This window comes from Larimichthys crocea, chromosome XVIII (assembly GCF_000972845.2).
Source record: "Larimichthys crocea isolate SSNF chromosome XVIII, L_crocea_2.0, whole genome shotgun sequence".
Taxonomy (NCBI): Eukaryota; Metazoa; Chordata; class Actinopteri; family Sciaenidae; genus Larimichthys; species Larimichthys crocea.
In genome coordinates, this window is record NC_040028.1 from 15341741 (window position 1) to 15360784 (window position 19044).

The 19044-nt window shown below is 41.0% G+C and overlaps 2 protein-coding genes across 4 annotated transcripts; both read right to left on the reverse strand.

Moving 5' to 3' along the window:
* Positions 1–836: 836 nt before the first annotated feature.
* On the reverse strand, positions 837–10155 carry casp10 (caspase 10, apoptosis-related cysteine peptidase). 3 transcript variants are annotated; one of them, XM_019274163.2, is made up of 13 exons: positions 9996–10155; positions 8544–8823; positions 7926–8031; positions 7627–7762; positions 6923–6996; positions 6751–6796; positions 6466–6488; positions 6343–6373; positions 6185–6256; positions 6009–6091; positions 5764–5884; positions 5166–5652; positions 837–1551 (listed from the first exon to the last, which is right to left on the reverse strand). In XM_019274163.2, the coding sequence occupies exons 2-13, from the start codon at positions 8813–8815 to the stop codon at positions 1395–1397; spliced, it is 1608 nt and encodes a 535-aa protein (XP_019129708.2). In that variant the 5' UTR covers positions 8816–8823; positions 9996–10155; the 3' UTR covers positions 837–1394. The 3 variants fall into 3 exon arrangements, with proteins under 3 accessions (XP_019129708.2, XP_010736063.3, XP_019129709.2); XM_010737761.3 differs by having other exon boundaries at positions 6466–6491; XM_019274164.2 differs by lacking the exon at positions 837–1551 and adding an exon at positions 3962–4252 and having other exon boundaries at positions 6466–6491.
* Positions 10156–10569: 414 nt separating this feature from the next.
* Positions 10570–13490, reverse strand: fam237a (family with sequence similarity 237 member A). The gene is made up of 3 exons (XM_019274173.2): positions 13416–13490; positions 12777–13143; positions 10570–11307 (listed from the first exon to the last, which is right to left on the reverse strand). The coding sequence occupies exons 2-3, from the start codon at positions 13141–13143 to the stop codon at positions 11183–11185; spliced, it is 492 nt and encodes a 163-aa protein (XP_019129718.2). The 5' UTR covers positions 13416–13490; the 3' UTR covers positions 10570–11182.
* Between the last annotated feature and the right edge of the window lie 5554 nt (positions 13491–19044).

Genomic DNA, 19044 nt, shown 5'->3' on the forward strand with positions numbered 1-19044 from the left:
ATAAAATAAAATAATATAAGTTAAGTATTAATAATATAGCAATAAAATACTACTACTAATCATAACAATAGTACAATAGTAATAATAATAATAACAATTATACTTATTACTCTTATTACTATACACAAAATACAAATGATTAAATACAAAATAATAATTCAATCATTCAATAAAAAACTTTTAAATGCATAAATAGACAAACGAATGAAATAAATGAATAATAATAAAAGCAATCAAGACTTGAGGGTCCTTCGGGCTTCATAGGTTAAAAGTAAATCAGTTAAATAGATGGGACACACAAAACGAGTTTGAGTGGATGATCGAGGCTCAGCAGTAAATGACAAAGCACCTATTGTCACACCGGTATGTCAAGTTGAGTTTTTGTCCTGTCTCCATGTTTGTTTTGTGTTCCCAGTGTTACCTGGAGTGAAGAAATAAAGTCATCTGCTTCATCCCGTACTCTGTGTTCGAGTCCTCTGTCTCAAGTTCCCCCGTTGTCACCTAAGCTAAGAAGATATGTAAGTATTATCAGCAAAATGTACTGTTACTGTGGGTTAAAACGTCTGTGACAAAAGTTTTATGTCCTGTGTAAAAGTATATTTGTGTTCATCCATTAGTTTGACGTTCACACATCTGGAAGAAATCCTGGCAGAAGACAGATATATTGGTGTTGTTCGTGAAGCCCGAGGATGAGTTGACCGATAAGGTTCAGAAGACGACCCTAAATGCTGATTAGAGAAATGTAAAGGGGGTCCCAGGTGTGGAGGATAAACACAAACCTAAAATAAAGTACAAACCTCCCACCCAGAACAGGCAAACAACGACAAAAATATTTGTATTTTTCATTGTTTTTTATTAATCGATCAGTAATTGTGTATATAAAATATTATAAAATCACATTTTCAGAATTTGAGTTGGACATGAGTTAAAAAATAGTGAATCTACATTGATATCAAGTAAAGAACAGCCACAAATCCTCACATATGAGAGTCTGGAAGAAGCAAATATTCAGCATTTTTGGTTTGATTTATGGAAATTAATTTCCTGTTTATTGACTACTCAGTCAATATTTCAGAACTATTTAGTAGATCCACATTGTCAACTTTGTTGATAAGTTATGGTAGCAATAAAATGTGCACTTAAATGCAATTACAAAATATACAGTAGCAGCAAGAATACTTAGTTGATATGGTCTGTCTAATATCGCCATCTAAAAGCACATAAAATAAACTCTAACTAATATTGTGACACAATCATCTCAAGTAAAGATCGTCTTACACATCTCATGGTCTTCATCAGCTCAGATGTTGATAAATATCGCTGATTTAAAATTGTAAACATTGAATGTAAAACAAAAATTTGATGTTTAGGTCTGCAGATTATTGCTGTCGGTGTCACAGAACGGGAGAAGAAGCTGCGGGGATCGGAAAGACCACTTTCTTCGTGAGTGAGAAGGCTGGTTGAGGCATCTGTTTTTTCACACCGGTGGAATCAGTCTTCCGGCTAACATCTGAATTCACTATTGTCAGGATAGACACAAGGTCAACACTCCTAGGGAAACAAAAAACAAGAGATACTGAGAGATAGAGAACTTAAAAAAAACTACAAAAGCCACAATTAGTTATGCTCCAATTTTACAAGTAGCAGTCAAATCATTCACTAAAGTAAACATAGCTATAAATGTCATGCATTCTGGGTAGCCTCCCTTCGCCTTCGGGTGGGGGGACGGGTCCTGACTGCCGTCTGTGCCTATGCACCGAATGGCAGTTCAGAGTACCCACCCTTTTTAGAGTCCTTGGAGGGGGTGCTGGAGAGCGCTCCCTCTAGGGACTCCCTCGTCCTCCTGGGGGACTTCAATGCTCATGTGGGCAGCGACAGTGAGACCTGGCGGGGCGAGCGGTGTTCTGTTATTGGACTTCTGTGTTCGTCATGGATTGTCCATAACGAACGCCATGTTCAAGCATAAGGGTGTCCATATGTTCACTTGGCACCAGGACACCCTCGGCCGCAGTTCGATGATCGACTTTGTGGTTGTGTCGTTGGACTTGCGGCCACATGTTTTGGACACTCGGGTGAAGAGAGGGGCTGAGCTGTCAACTGATCACCATCTGGTGGTGAGTTGGCTCCGATGGTGGGGGAGGATGGTGGTCAGACCTGGCAGGCCCAAACGTTCTGTGCGGGTTTGCTGGGAACGTCTGGCTGAATCTCCTGTCAGAAAGAGCTTAAACTCTCACCTCCGGGAGAGCTTCACTCACGTCCCGGGGGAGGCGGGGGACTTTGAGTCCGAGTGGACCTTGTTCCGTTCCATCATTGTCAAGGCGGCTGACCGGAGCTGTGGCCGTAAGGTGGTCAGTGCCTGTCGCTGCGGCGGCCCCCAAACCCGCTGGTGGACACCGGCGGTGAGGGATGCCGTCAAGCTGAAGAAGGAGTCCTACAGAACCTTTTTGGACTGTGGGACTCCTGAAGCAGCTGACAGCATGCCAAGCGGAGTGCGGCCTTGGCGGTTGCAGAGGCAAAAACTCTGGCGTGGGAGGAGTTCGGTGAGGCCATGGAGAACGTCTTCGGGGAGGTTCTGGACCACCATCCAGCGGCTCAGGCGGGGGAAGCAGTCCACTGTGTTCAGTGGGAACAGGGTGCTGCTGACCTCGACTGGGGACGTCTTGGGTCGGTGGAGGGAATACTTTCGAAGACCTCCTCAATCCCACCAGCACGTCTTCCTTTGAGGAGGCAGAGTCTGGGGACCCCGTGGTGGTCTCGCTCATCTCTGGGGCTGAGGTCACTGAGGTAGTCAAAAAGCTCCTCGGTGGCAGGGCCCCGGGGGTGGATGAGGTCCGCCCAGAGTTCCTCAAGGCTCTGCATGTTGTGGGGCTGTCTTGGTTGACACGTCTCTGCAACATCGTGTGGACATCGGGGGCAGTGCCTCTGGACAGACCGGGGTGGTGGACAGAAGGGGGTGGACAGAAGGGGGACCGGAGGGTGTGTTCCAACTATAGGGGGATCACACTCCTCACAACCCCCGCCCCCCGGGAAGGTCTTTTCGGGGGTCCTGGAGAGGAGGGTCCGCAAGATTGTCGAACCTCGGATCCAGGAGGAGCAGTGTGGTTTTCGTCCTTGTCGTGGAACTGTGGATCAGCTCTATACCCTTAGCACGGTCCTGGAGGGTGCATGGGAGTTCACCCAACCAGTCTACATGTGCTTTGTGGACTTGGAGAAGGCGTTCGACCGTGTCCCTCAGGGAGTCCTGTGGGGGGTGCTCCGGGAGTATGGGGTTTGGGACCCATTAATACAGGCTATCCCGTCCCTGTACTCTCGGTGCCAGAGCTTGGTCCGCATTGCCGGCAGTAAGTCGGACCTGTTTCCTGTGGGAGTTGAGTTGCTCCACCAGGGCTGCCCTTTCAGAATCAGAAATACTTTAATAGGGGCGGTCGGTAGCGTAGTGGGTTAAGTGGCCGCCCCGTGTGTAAATCTCCTTCTCACCCCGGCGGGGTGGTATCCGTGTCATCCTCAAGCTCGGGGCCTCCTACCAGAGGCCTGGGAGTTTGAGGGTTCTGCGCAGTATCTTCACTATCACTATCTATCCGAGGCCATGGTTCTCAGCCGGGAAAGGGTGGAGTGCAACCTCCGGGTCAGGTTGAGATCCTGCCTCAAGTGGAGAAGTTCAAGTATCTCGGGGTCTTGTTCACGAGTGAGGGAAGGATGGAACGGATCGGTGCGGCTTCTGCAGTGATGCGGACTCTGCGCTGGTCCGTCGTGGTGAAGAAGGAGCTGAGCCGAAAGGCGAACCTCTCAATTTATCAGTCGATCTACGTTCCTACCTTCACCTGTGGTCACAAGCTTTGGGTAGTGACCGAAAGAATGAGATTGCGAATACAAGCGGCCGAAATGAGCTTCCTTCACAGGGTGACTGGGCTCTCCCTTAGAGATAGGGTGAGAAGCTCGGCCATCCATGAGGAGCTCAGAGTAGAACAGCTGCTCCTCCGCATCGAGAGGAACCAGTTGAGGTGGCTCGGGCATCTCGTGAGGATGCCTCCTGGACGTCTCCCTGGTGAGATGTTACTGGCACGTCCCTCCGGGAGGCGGCCCCGGGGGAGACCCAGGACATGCTGGAGGCTATGTCTCTCGGCTGGCCTGGGAACGCCTTGGGGTCCGGGGAGAGGGAAGTCTGGGCTTCCCTGCTGAAGCTGCTGCCCCCACGACCAGATTAAAACGGATAAAGCGAGAAAAGACGAGACGAGACGAGACAAGACGTGTTCTGTAGTAGAAGTATAGTATGAAACTATTAGCAACAAAATTTTCTCGACATATCAAACGTAAATGTACTTATCACACATAATGTCTCCTGTTATTGTCTATTATCTTTGATTTATTATGTATGTGCCTTACTTTTATTTTGTAGTTGGTTAATGTGGAGCTAATTTGGGCATTTTTACATCCTGCTGGGGAGTTAAAATATAAAAAATGCTCCATATTTTTTAACCCATTATATGTTTTGTATGTAAAATGTGATAAGTAACCAGTAACTGTGGCTGTTAAATGAACAATGTAAAGTAAAAAGTACAATTTTCCCATTCAGTACGGAGTAGAAATATCAAGTACAATAAAATAGAAATACCCAACTAATACTCAGCACTACAATAAAGGTTCAAACCCACCCAGCCATGTAATGTCCATTGCTATGGTTCTCTTCCATCAAAACAATAAAAACGGGAGTGGTTTGAGGACATTATAATGTAGCATGGGATCATGTGATTTGCGGTCTTCATTGTTAAACAACCGGCATCATAGCAATTTAAAAAAGGGAGTGGTTTGAGAACATTGTGAATCAATGGATTTGCGTGCTATTGTCAGCAGATCTCATCTGTGACTCAGGCAGACAACCCTTTATTGTAATGCCAGGTGGTGTCACTCATTCGCCCACTTCCTTCCTCGCTCTTTGACCAATTTTAGTGTTTCGTTGGAAAATCCAGAAAATAAGGGAAAAAGGGAACGTGACCTGCAAAATGCACCGTTACCTTGCATAAAATGATGTACTTGTCTGGATTTAAACTTTGTTGGAAGCATTGTCGTTTTTCAACAATTTAATGCTGAAAAGTTATATACTACGCCTTTAAATATATAACTGGAGAAACTGAGATTGTGACTTCTGATATTCTAGTTTCACTAACCTGGGAACATTCTGGACAAGATGTTGGCACAACGACTGAATGAACCACGTGCCATTTTTCTTCTCTCTATAAGAGACAAAAGAAGGAACTGTGGACATTCCCAGCAGGAAGTCTGCATCAGATGGGATGGAGTGTGTAGCTTCAATAGCATCGCTAAGGACAGGACCATCGGCCTCTAGGTAGACAGCTGCCTGCTCATTCTTGCCCTGGCAGGCCTGGATGAAAAACAGCTTGGGTTTTCCGGCCAAAGAGGAGCAATTTAATCCATTGAAAGGCTCCATCAGCTTCCTGATAGTGACGGTTTTGCCGTCCACACCATACACGCTTCCCTCCTGGCCGTGGCTGAGAATGCAACACACCAGACTGTCCATCTGGCTGTGGTTTCTGCCTCCGAGCTCCTTCATCACAGACAGCATCCTCTCACATGTGCAGTCCTTCTGTACCTCTACCTTAAAGCCGAGCCACTTGAACACTTTTTCCAGACACTCTGAAAGACACACGGATAAATGTAACATGCAAACGTGCAGTAATATGCCCACAGACAGTCAAAGCGGGCATAAGAAAACAAGTACCAGCTTATAAACTTAAATAAGCGTACCTTTGTCAATCATGGTCCCATCCCGCTTCATGAGACGTGTTAGAGATTTAGTGAAGTCATAGTTGTTAATTATCAAACAGATACCTCTCGTCACTGCAGTCATGGGATATGTTTCTAAAACCTACAGAGGTAAATCGGTAATCCAGAGTAAATGATTAAAGACAAAACAGTATAATACAATAAGGTACTTGTTATAAGAATGAAGTAGCTTTAGTTAGCATATTCAAGGTGACTTTACTACTTACTGTGTTTGTGTTGGTAGTTGGAGACATCTGCATTCCAGAGGAGGTCTGGTTTTCTTGTAAACTAACCACAGCATCATTTCTCACTATGGGACAGACGATCGCAAGAGACAAACATTATATTTAATTAAAAGCTCTGACGTCACCAATAGTTTAATGCAAAAAATATTTCAAATGACCATTGTTGGAGAAATAGCCTGATGTTTGAATGCTTGCATTACTCAGTCCCAGTTGAAAATCTGGCAAGAAATCTAAGAAAGTAATACAAGAAGATTCAGATTAAATCCATGAATGCACTGCACTTTGTAACAGCTGTAAAACTCAGTGCAAGACTCACCCATAGACGTGTTGGATGAATGCATAGTAGACTGTGTGGGACACAAAAGAAAAGGACCTTTAAAGACACAAAAAACTGTCACAATTTATTTGTCATGTAACTGCTTTGATGACAGACTCTCACCTCGGCCAACGACATCGGCATTTCTTCTGAGGAAAAGGAAAAATGTTGTTAGGATTATACTTCTCTGCAAAATGGTTAAAAATACAACATGCTATTTGACCAGGAAACTTATGTAACAATTGCTGTTGATGCTGCAATGATTTGCCGTAAAATGAAAAAACAAAATGCATACACAGCGTCAGCGTAATCAACTGAAAAAGTTGTGGAAATACAAGCAGGCATCCAGAAAGTTCTCGACATTTAAACACACATCAAAGACAGACATGTAATTATAACTCTGTTTACCTGTCGGCATTTCATTTGAGCAAGTCCTTCCAAGAGGTTGAGGGATCTGATAAAGGATGGAAGGAAGGAGCAGTGTCATTTACATGATGTGTGACACTGCAGAAAAGTGACAATAATATCATGGAAAAAATCTTTTAGAGGAATTCAAAGCAATATATTAAAAAAAAGGGACCTGGTTCGAGCCAAAATGAAAAGTCTCTGATCTTGGTCGACTTGTTTCTTGAGCTACATAGCTGTTGTGACGAACTGTAGCAAAAAATAACACAAATAAACCAATGGTAACTTGATTTACAGACAGATTTATCAGCTAATATTAAAAATAGATGGAAGTGAAATCTTTATAAATGCAAGATTAACTGTTACAGCATGAACATACTCATCTTTCTTTCTTTCTTTCTTTCTTTCTTTCTTTCTTTCTTTCTTTCTCAGTCACTGTCCCCGCCTCCTCCAGTCTATATGGGCATATGTGTGTGTGTGTGTGTGTGTGTGTGTGTGTGTGTGCATGTCGTGAGGACATAAATGTCTTGACACACTCACATTGTAGGGACTCACCTCCCTTATCAGGGATAATAAATAATTAAGTAAATTTAAGGATTAGGGTAATATTTAGTAGCTATTGTATAGAAGAGAGTAAGTCTCAGGGAATCTATGTGAGTCAGTGCAATGTTCATTTAACTTCTCTGAGGCGCTTCCTTTTCCTGTGCTAGTGTCTTTACCTGACCACTTTCGTTCGTGACTATGAAATGAAACCCAGACAGAAGTGACAAAAAACTGCAGCTCCTCAAATGACTTACAGTAAGGCTGGCTCCTACAACCTCGTACAACGTTCTACAACCTTCCTCCCTGCCCCGCCCGCTAGTACTGCTTTGCCCTTACCCTGCTGTGTTTTAAACTCGTTGAAGTTTTCTACCAGCATGGGACACACGTTCCGAATTTTGTCCTCCAGTAAGTTTAGATCAGTGTCATTGATGAGGTCCATGTGCTCCATCTCCAGGAAGACCTCCAGTGTAGTCTGAAAAGATAAGCAAGTTTACAGGAACTCTTAATTATAACACCAGTAGAATTATTATGTAGTAAAATTGTATTTTCATGACTGTGGCTGTTTGTATAAACACCATCTAACGCTTCTCTACAAACATGAGTTTTAAACATTGACACTGTCAAGATGCACTCACAACATTTTCCTCCAGTTTTCTACGTGGGAGCTGATCTCTTAACAAGAACTTCAGATCTTTCAAGTCAGAAGTAGTCAAATCCTCAGACAGACTGTAGAGAAACACCCTGGAATTACATCAAAAATAATTCAGTGTCAATTAAGTGTCAAAGTGGCCTGGACATAGATCACCACATCACTTCTCTTCCCCCAGTTCATGAAAAGTTCTCACAGTTTATGCGCTTCTTTTTTCTACACGCTGACCTGAATTTCTCATGCAGTTTCATAGGGTTATGAGTAGAACAGAGCCCAGAAAGACTGAGAAAAAAATATGTTCTTGAAAGAATAATCAGTGGTTTTAATTATAATTATAGCACGTATATATTATACAGCTACTGCATATTTTTCATTAGGGAGCATCTTATATTTGCTTGGTTTGCGGGTATGAATTAAGTAATCTGTTTACACAAATGATTAAATCCAGAGAGCAATTACTAATTCAAGAGCACAATTTTTTTTTTTTGTGTTGGCTATGATGTCAGTGCTGTATATCGTGATGCATTAATAGATTTTCAAAGGTTTACCCCAGAACTAAGTCATACCACATTTACTTCAAAACAGTAATATGTATGCACTCCACCTGTAAGAAGAGATGATTGTTGGTTCTCGGTCAGGAAGCCCAAGGTCACGAGCCAGACGTTTGCGGTTGATGATGGAGAGAAGCTCGCTCAGCAGATGAGGTCGCTCAGCACATAGGTGGTCTTGATCCACCAGACGAGAGAAGAGGTCACTGGCCGACTCCACCGAGGCCGGGTTTCGGCCCAGGAGGTCAGTGCAAAGAAAAGCTAAAGCTTTCACCTCGTCCTTACACAGGGCCTTCCCTGCGTCTAATAGCAGCTTCTGGAAATCCATGTTGTGCACTAATAAGAAGATACAAGATGGATTCCACAGCAGACAGATGAAAATTTAGTTTCAAATCCAAACACGTCAAGAGAAAAAAGCAAAAACGCATTTTTGCTAAGTACAGCAACCCCTAGTGGCCGACGCACACCAAATTTGTTTTGCGCACTTCAGTGGGAGACTCGATGCATGCAACCAAATTTGGTCTTCGGAAGTCAAAGCGTCACCGAGATATGAGCAAACTTTCTATTTGGTGGCGTTGCCGCCAATGGCGATTGGCTAACATGAAAAGTTGGCATGAACTATCAATGGGGCAACCCACAGTATCTGTGGATATCACAATTTAATTTCAAATAAAAAGAGATATGAGCAAAAACAATGTTTTGATAATTACAGGGACCAAATGACACCAGATTACTTTCCTACACCTGGGAGAGAGCCTCAAAGCATGGCATCAAATTTGGTTTTGTTTCGCCAAAGCGTTCCCTTCGTCACCGATTTCGATTGGCTGTAGTGGGCGAACGAAGGCGAAATTGAAAAATCCATCTCCCACATTTTGTGCGGATTGGTCTGAAGATACTCTGTGCCAGTTTTCGTGAGAATCGGTCAAAATTTGTGACCGCTGAAAATTTTTTTTCACTTTCAACAAAATTACCAGATGGCGGAAAAGAAAATCTATCATGGGCTATTATGATATATGTATGATATATACGTCATAGGGTGCATTGAACTCGGTGTGATCCAAGAAATCCAACAATACCTTGTTTTTGAAAAACGGTTCAAAAGTTACATGCACAAACTTACCTCAAACTTTGACCCGTTGGTGGCGCTAGACCGCATTTACTGGCAACATGTAACTTGGTGAAATTAAAGATGCGACTGTATTATTGTAATAAGAAAACGTAGAAAAACGATGCTGCACATACCCCAATAATCTGTTGTTCTCGCTGTGTGTGTGTGTGTGTGTGTGTGTGTGTGTGTGTGTGTCCTGTTGTTTCACTTGTTTGCAAAGTTGTCAGATCTTACAGGAAAACTAATCTAACTAATCTAAGTCTAAAATTACATGCCAAACACAACACACCAAAACATGACCTACATGCTACCATGCAGTCAACAATCCAAAAACTTTGACTGACCGTATAAGAGTTTCTGCTCGAGGTAACCAGATTTATGTATTTCAAACATGCGTTACCTGTGTGGCGTGTTCAGCAGGTCTGACTGGAAAGTGTCCGTGCTCTCCACCGCATCATAATCCAAGTAACACGGACAATATATACACTTTGGAGGTCGGCGTAAAAAAAAAAAAAAAAACACTTCTACACCCTGAATCAGGAAGTTGGCTACATACCGAAACCGAAAGTCACAGACTCAAAACCATTGATGTCCAAAATACGGCCCGGGGCCAATCACCGTCCGCTGTCAGATTTCATGCGGCCCGAAGCTTCATTCATGGCACACTGACATTAAATGATAATTGTGACCATTAAAATAAAAATTGTAACAGAACAGTGCATTTGTTTGTAACTTTCATTTTTTAAATGTTAGTAATCACATTGTCAAATCTGGCCCCCTTTTTTAAAAAAGAAAAAAGGTTTGGACACACCCTGCTGTAGACAATGTCTAGACTATTTAAAATTTCCCTTGCAGCAAAGAAAACGTCATTAAATCTCTGAGGAAGTTATGAATGTGTAGGCTGTCCTAAGCAGTAAGTTAACGTCTTGACCAATCATGTTTTTTTTCTGACGCACATCACAGTTTGAAGCCTGTTTGCTTTCAGGTTTGTTTATTTCAAAGGAAATTCAGCTGACTGATTGTGTGTTTGGATAGTCAAGGATGTACAACTTTACAGCCATGAATACATGAATTTATTGTACTTAAAATTACCGAACAAACAAACATGAATCCATACATCATCGCATAAAACATCAGCTTTTGATAGGGACATAATATGATGGCAAAAACAGACATTAAACATACATGAAATGTTATATCATTTTGAATCTGTGTGTAAGACAACCAAACAATATAGTTACTTCATGCAATGTTACCCGTTGACAAAAGGATTTCTTTGGGAAGTGTTTTATCACTTCATTATTACAGAGTGAAGGCCTCATCTGACACCATTATTATCACGATACCAGGAAGTCTTGATATAGATAATAATGGCTCCACCCTGTCCATCCTTTTTCTCTATCAGGACATCTCATTGTGTATTAGCACTAGTAAAATATGTCAAATAAAAGGTCAACAACACTCACTGTTTACAACCACAGATGTCCTTTTCCTGCACATACATCTTAGAGAAATGTTTGATTTTTTTCAGTGAGGAAGAAAGCAGTGATAAAAAAAAAAAAACTATCATTGTGGAAATGATATGATTTATTTGTGGTAGTGTGTGTTCGATTTGGGTTTGGTCTTCAGGGTCTGTATGTGTCCTCTGCGTCTCACTCTGACACTGAGCCACGCTCGGGAGTTCATTCCTGAGCTGTTAAATCTGAAGGACTCTGTAAAGGAAACACACACACAGGCTGAGCACGGAGCACGGTACAAATAGACACAGCTCTGATTTAAAACTGCTGGGGGAAACTCTAACAAGCATATTAATCAATTGTTCTGTAAGTGTCTGCTAAATGATTCCAGTAATGGGCTTCTGAGTCAAAAGGGTAAATATTAATAATAAGATTATTTTTACCTCTTCTCATGAAATGATTGTACAATTTGATTTATTCTTGAAAAAGTGTATCCTCAAAAAGCTTTATTGATCAATCTCTCTTTTAAAAATATCTCAGTGAAAATGAAACCCGATGTGTATAAATAGGAATGAAAAGAGCAATGTGTCTGTAAACAAAATGATTCTTCATTTCTTTATCTGCTGGGTTGTGATGGGATCAAAGTGCATGAAGTACAATGTTTGCCTTTAAACTGTAGCGGAGTTGAAATTTAATGAACAGTCGCATGTCACTTTATATATAAAGTAAATGGAAATACTCAAGTAAAGTACAAGTACCTCAAAATCATCAGAAGGTCTGATAGTATGAATTATGAGAACAGAAATAAATGCAGTTTCCAATCCAGTGTTTCGAAATCTTAGTGGCGTACTCGAATCACACATTTAACTTATTGTTCATTTAAAGGCTTAGTGTTGATCGACCCATTCCTAACTGATCTATTACAGTTTTCAGGTTGTTCTGTGTCTTTGGGTTTCCTGTTTTCCTGTTTTATTTTGTAGTTCCACCCTGTCTATGTCTTGTCTTATTTTATTTCCTGTCCCGCCTTTTTTGATCCTGTACCTGTCCCTGATTTGTTTCACCTGTCCCTGATTTGTTTCACCTGTCCCTGATTAGTCCTGCATGTCTGTTTAGTCCCTGTGTTTCCTTGTCTATCCTTCCTGTATATCTTGTTTCTTGGTGTGTCCTCTTTGTGTCTGACTCACCAGTATTTTTTCCTAGTGTTTTATGGTTCCCAGTGTTCTATCTTTTGTTTCTTGAGCCTGCCTTTGCCTCCAAAGAGGAAATGATAACATCCATCATGAGAAACTCAGAGATATTTAAAACCACCATGATGTAATGTAGCACTTATACCCTAACTATACCCTTACTTACACCTCACCTAAATTATACTACAATGTGCAATTACTTTTTTTCCTGCGTTAATTATATTATGGTTCAAGGACTATTTATTTTCTATTATTATTATTTTTCTATTTTTCTATTTTTATTACTTATTTATAAGTATGTAGTTTTAATATTTAAATTTCACCAAAGTCTACAACACCTAAAACATGTCAAAAAAACAAATAAAATCAAATAACAACAGCAATAATAATGAGAATAAAAATAGGAATTAAAAAAGAAAAAAAATGGCTTACTCTTATTTTTGGTGACTTTAATTTAAACTGTGTGTGTGTGTGTGTGTGTGTGTGTGTGTGTGTGTGTGTGTGTGTGTGTGCGTGTGTGTGTGTGTGGACACTTACTGTCAGTAATGAGGGAGTGCACAGCAGTGATGTGTCTCCGTCCCAGGCCGTGACTCCTGGACAGCACGCAGTCCAGATAAAGGTCCCAGAAGACCCGTGCCAGATCCCAGAACAGCGCTGTGTGTTTGCTGTTATCTGATGACCTGAGGGACACCATCAGGTCCCAGAAGGCTGGCACCGTGTCAGCGATCCTTGGGGAGCGCATCTCCAGCAGCAGAGCCGAGGAGGAGTCCCAGCACTGTGGGTTCTCCCGGTGGACCGTCAGGGGGTCAACGTGACCCGGCTTCTGGACCTGCAGCAGGGCCGCACACACGCAGCTCAGCACTAACACCGTGAACGCAGGTCTGTTCAGGAGCACCGGGGCCATCTGCAGAGGACACAACAGATCAGCTGCTCATCTATCAGCTGAGCAAAGACACTCTTAATGGTGTCAGTTTAAAACACACATTTCCCTTTTAGTCTGTGCATTGTAAGGTCTGAACATTTTAATTACTGGCTATCAATTCGCTTAATCATCTGTTCTCTAACTCCAAATATGCAGATTAGACCTGAAATTAACCGGAAAAATAAAGAGAATACAGAATTAAATGTAATTAATATAAACGTAGCCTGAATGAAGAAATGAAAAAATGCACTTACCACTAAAGCTGGGCCGACTAACAAGACTGTTGATTGGAGTTTGGTAAATATCTGTTGGGTCTTAATTGACGTCAGTGCCTCCCTCCTTTGTGAGCAGTGTTAGCCTGCTGCTTGTCACGTATATAAATAAATAAATGCATTTACCTATATATGATATATATATTATATATATATATATATGTAATATAAAGTATATGCAGCTTTACTTGTAGTTTAACTTTAAGAAAATGTTTCCATTGCTGCTGTTTTGTTTGTTCCAGTCATTTGTATCGTGCTTAATGAGCTCTTTGTTGCATTATTTATTTAAATTATTGATGAATATTGATGTATTTCTGTGCCTTGTGTTTATTTAAATTATTGATGAATATTGATGTATTTCTGTGCCTTGTGCAGATAATACAACATCTAGAGGAGCAAAATCAACTGTGGAATTGCCCGTTCAAAGGTTAAAAATTATTATTATTATTACTAATGTCTTGTACATGTGATTACTTCATGCTATGATCAAATGATTAAAGAACATGTTGTGATTTTTTTTTTGTCTCATGATATGTACTTCAATTATTTTCATTATTAATTCAGCAATTTGTGGTACTGTATAAAACATCACAAAATAGAGAGGAAACTTTGTCTGAAAGTGAAACTTGACTTTGTCTTCTCCTCGCCTTCCCTCTTTTCTCTGTCAGCGGCTAGTCTAAGTAACGTTACATTAACCTTACAGTAACGATGCCCTCGCTCCAAAAGGGCACAAAGATTATGCAGACTTGATGACAAAACAGAGCTTCTTGCTTCTTCTTCAGTATTTTTTTTAATTCACTGTACAAATTAAGAATGTAACAGTTCGTAATTGTTATGGAATTTCCCTCCTTAGGTTACACGAGATCATGTGTGGGTCTTGAGGTCCTTGGCAGTATTAGTTGTTTGGCTTTGGTTAAGAACAATAGGTGCAAGTCTATCTCAACACTGTGGTGTGAATAGAGAAATATTGCTGCCTTCTTAGTCATAACAGATAGCTTGCCGTTGACGGTCCAATCTGCGTAAACAGACATCTGTGTCTCCAGACTAGAATATGTTGACAATAACACCTCCATGGGTAAAAACATCCTCTTTGACTAATTCTGGACGTGTAGTATTTGTGGTGTTATCTTTGGGGTTTAAAGTCGATCCACCAGGATGAGTTGGGCAGAATGTGAGACCGACTCAGGCACTTCTGATGAACTTTGAGAGTGTCTCTAATTCTCCTTGGCCAAGCATCAATAAATAAGCCATAAGCAGCATAAGACATCAGAGACTCCTGAACACTTCCTTCCTTCCTGACCTCACCATTGACCTTTGACTTCAGCAATTTCTCCACAACGCCGGCGTGTGAATAAGGGAAGGAGGACTGGCACTTCGTTTTTTCCACTTCCACTTCCACACACAAGCATTGGGTGGTTCTGATTTCTGTAAAAAACAACCTCAATCCTGTTTCAGAGAGCGGTGCATGAGTTTCTATGCTTTTACTGAAATGTCACATGCATATTTGATCTCAAACATAATTACTTAAGCAGTGAGAGGCCAACATTAAATGTACTAGGTGGGTATTTTCACTCAGTCATTCATTCTCCTGATGATGCAAAGACTTAACGTCAATTTCCGCTGCAAGGCCGTAATTACACCTTTTAAAACAAAATGTTACGTTAGGATGCTTCTAGACAGGAACAGAGGAGAGAAGGGACAAATTATTATTATTAAATAAGAATTATTGTTTAGTGAGCATGTGCTATAAAGGAAGAACATTTCTAAGACAGTCCATGGAGGTTTTTTCTCAGCATACTGATCCCAAACAAGCTGAGTACTTGTTCACAAATCAGTCACTGCAGTGTCAAGGCCACTGCCACATTGTTCACTCTTCTCAACTCAACTGCTGGTCATGTTCTACTTGTGAAAACTCTGCATGACTCCGCTCTCCTTCTACCTCATGGGGTATTTCCCACAGCCAGTTACCGCCCATGTGTCTCATCATCACTCTTACCACAGAAATCTACCCTAACGCTGGACATCCTGTGCTTTGAATGACCAACACGTTCTCCCTTTGTGAATGTAATAAATTTGACTCATATCAGGGCTCAGCATAACATTTTTTTCCTACTGGCCAGTAGATCAGAGTTTTACTGGCCCCTTGGCCCCGCTGACAAAAATAAAAATAACTTTTTTTTTTTTTTTACCTAAATTTAAAATAATAATTTCTCTTTCTAATGTCAATAACTAAGAACGCATCTGCCGTAGAACACAATCACATAGAACAGTGAGAGGAAAAAAGGTGTGTGTGTGTTCACTCCAAGCCCTTCTGTCTGCTGCTGCAAGCCACCTGTCCACCATGTCCAGACATGGAGTTAAAGTGCTCAGGGTCTGGACCCTCCAGACATTTCCAAACCTGAAAAATAAAAAAGTAGTAGTTAGAACAACGTATTCACAAGGTATTATAGTTTTAGTTTCTTGTGATCAGACAAGTAAGTAAGGATAGGATGGAATCATACCTGCTTACAGTTTCGGCTGTAGCTTTAGCCTTCGTCGGAGCTGTCAAAGCGTCTTGGTGTGACGCCAGTGACTGGCCAATCAACTTGCCCTGCATGTACTTTTACTGGCCCCGGGCCATCGGGCCATGGGTTATGTCGGACCATGTGTCACGATGGCAGTCGTGACTGTTGATTTTCCTGTGTTCCTCCTTGTTTTCCCCATCCTTGTGTTGTGTTCACTTGTCTCTGTCTGTGTTTTAGGTGTGGCACATTTCCCTGGTCCTTCCTGGATAATCACAGATGAAGCACACCTGCCATTCCTCAGCTCACTCTTTCCGTCAAGTCATCACTCCAACTGCATATAAACCCTGGCCTTCCTCCCACGCCTTGTCAGATCGTTTGTTCAGCTGTTGTGGTAGTTCACGCTCAGACCGCCTTAAACTATTGTTCCTTGTGCTTCCTGTTGAATTCCTGACCGATCTCTAACTGTTGATCCTCTTGTGCTCAGGTCCACCACCATCTTCACCTCCTGCCACCTGCTTGCCTGCTCTCCATCAGCCATCTCCAGACAATCCACGCTCCGTACCTCCCCCATCCGTTCCAACCGCTGCTTCACCTCAGCCATTTCCTCCACCTCATCATCGGACCCTCTCCTTCCCCTTTTCTCCCACACCACAATAAATTCCCTTCTCTTAACCAACATCGTCTGAGCCAGCATTTGGGTCAGTTCCTGTGTAACCATGACACTGCATTTTTAGTTCAGCATGAGAAAAGATTGTCTGGTTACACGTTTGGAAGTTGAGTGTTCCCTCTTTCTCTCTCTCTCTCCACAGTACCTCAGCAGCAGCCCAACATCAGCAGACGTGAGTTAAACTATACACTTCACACACTGCAGCAGGTTTAGAGGTTGAGCTACCTTCAAGGTTAATTAGATATATAAAACAAGGAACATCTTCCATAATTTCTTATTGAGTAATAACATTCATACCCCACCAATGAAGTTTGGAATAGTTAGTAACACAAAAAGTTTTAAGCCCCAAAACAAATTTTGATGAGCTCCGATCTAAAAACCTACAGCTCACAAGCAGATGTTATTTCACTAAATAGGTCATAGCAAGTCAGAGTTGGAGCTAAAATTCACTTTTAATCACGTCGGGCCTCATTAAATGCTGCATGAATGGATTCATTTGGCTCATGTTTAGCCTTTAGCAATGGTGGTGTCCTGACCTGTGACCTTCAGCAGAAACATTTTGGTTATATAGATTCTCCAGATGTGTTTTTACTCTGCAGATGTCACAGCAGTTCACTCAGTTATTATAATTTATAGGAAACGGGAAATACTGACACCCGGTGGACAGATGACACTATTGCAACTTGTCTAATCACCTGTTGCATATGTGTGTGTGTGTGTGTGTGTGTGTGTGTGTGTGTGTGTAGCATCTGAATGCATCAACCAGAGCCAGAGAAGTGCTGTAACACACACACACACACATAAGAGCAAACAAACACATTCATGAATTCAACTATTTAGCCTTTGTTTGTGTCATCGCACACACTCTTTCTACCATCTAATGTGTGTATCTGTGTCTCTTTACCTGTGCAGGAATGAAGGGGTGTTGCATGAAGTTCTAGCAGACGTTTTTGCTGGATAGTTTTACATCAAAAATCACTTTTTTTAATACGCCAATAAAGTTGTATCAGAGAACACAATTTCCAAACTTGAAGTACAGTTTACTGTTTTACTTTTTTTTACCATTAGATATCATCAGCCAGGACTACAGCTAAATAAGATTAACAACTCTGACACGATACATATCTATAATCTATTAATCAAGTGCAATAAATAGATAAATATAATGTCTAATAGACAATACTGTTTGCATTTATTAGCATATTGTCAGAAGTAGAGAATAACTATTTAGTTGTACAAAAGGTACCTTAAAATTGTACTTAAGTATGGAAGCCCTAAAAGGCCATACATACATACATTTTATTCCACCCGTTTTCCCGTGATAATGAGATAATTCATTCGAGATCTCAAGAAAACAAGTCTAGTGTATTAAATCAAGTGCGCCCGTATTACAGAATGTATGGCAAATGTATGTAGTCCATGATACTGAGCGAGCAAACCTATTACGCCACTGTAAAATCCCTTTGATCCATAATTTCTCACAAAGCTTGATACACTTGATCTCAGAAACATCCTGACTGTTCACTCACTCAGTATCAACCATATTTACTGTATCAATTTTGAGCAATTCAGCCTCAAAGTTCAGTATTTTGAATTGAAAAGGGCATTATGTACAATATTTACTCTACTGTAAAATCTCTTTGATCCATAATTTCTGACAAAGGTTTGTACACTTGATCTGGAGTGAGGATTAGCCAAAGTGTATCAACCTTTGTCAGAAATTATGGATCAAAGGGATTTTACAGTAGAGTAATAGGTTTGCTCACTCCGTATCATGGACTACATGCATTTGCCATACATTCTGTAATACACTTGATTTAATACACTAGACTATCGTTTTGTTTTCTCGAGATCACGAATTAATTATCTCGTTATCAGAAAACGGGTGGAATAAAATGTACGTATGTATGGCCTTTTAGGGCTTCCGTACTTAAGTATAGTACTTAATAACTTTACTTAAATTTTACATCATAAATGTCACATTTTACTTGAATAAACCAGTGGTTTCCAAACTTCTTGGTCTGTGACCTTTAAAAAAACCAGTGTGTAGTAGTGTGTAGAAATATTTAAACCTTAAACTCTAAAATCATTTTTTTTTAAAGAGACAAAACTATCTGATATTTCACAAAACAAAGCAACAATTCCAAACAAAGTCGAATAAATGAACACAGATTTGTATTGGTATTTAGTTTCTTCTTCTTTTCTCTCTTTAATCGTATCATAACCACTTATTTATCCGGTGACGCTCTTAGGTTGGGAACCATTGAACTAAACTTTCATTGAAGTTAATGGGAAGGACTGGCCTATGCACAGCAAGTAAAGTCATGTTATTTGTACAAATCGTGATAAATTGCACTCTGGTTGTGTTTTTATTACTGAAGTTTCATAGTTATACTTTAATTCTGAGTCATATAAAATATTTTTAATCATCACCAGGGTT

Coding starts and splice junctions, on each gene's coding strand:
- fam237a (XM_019274173.2), bottom strand. CDS start 13,143: ATGGCCCCGGTGCTCCTGAACAGACCTGCGTTCACGGTGTTAGTGCTG. Junction 11,308..12,776: donor GCACTCCCTCATTACTGACA/GTAAGTGTCCAC, acceptor TTTCCTTTACAG/AGTCCTTCAGATTTAACAGC.
- casp10 (XM_010737761.3), bottom strand. CDS start 8,815: ATGGATTTCCAGAAGCTGCTATTAGACGCAGGGAAGGCCCTGTGTAAG. Junction 6,492..6,750: donor CTCAAATGAAATGCCGACAG/GTAAACAGAGTT, acceptor CCTTTTCCTCAG/AAGAAATGCCGATGTCGTTG. Junction 5,653..5,763: donor TGGGACCATGATTGACAAAG/GTACGCTTATTT, acceptor TGTGTCTTTCAG/AGTGTCTGGAAAAAGTGTTC.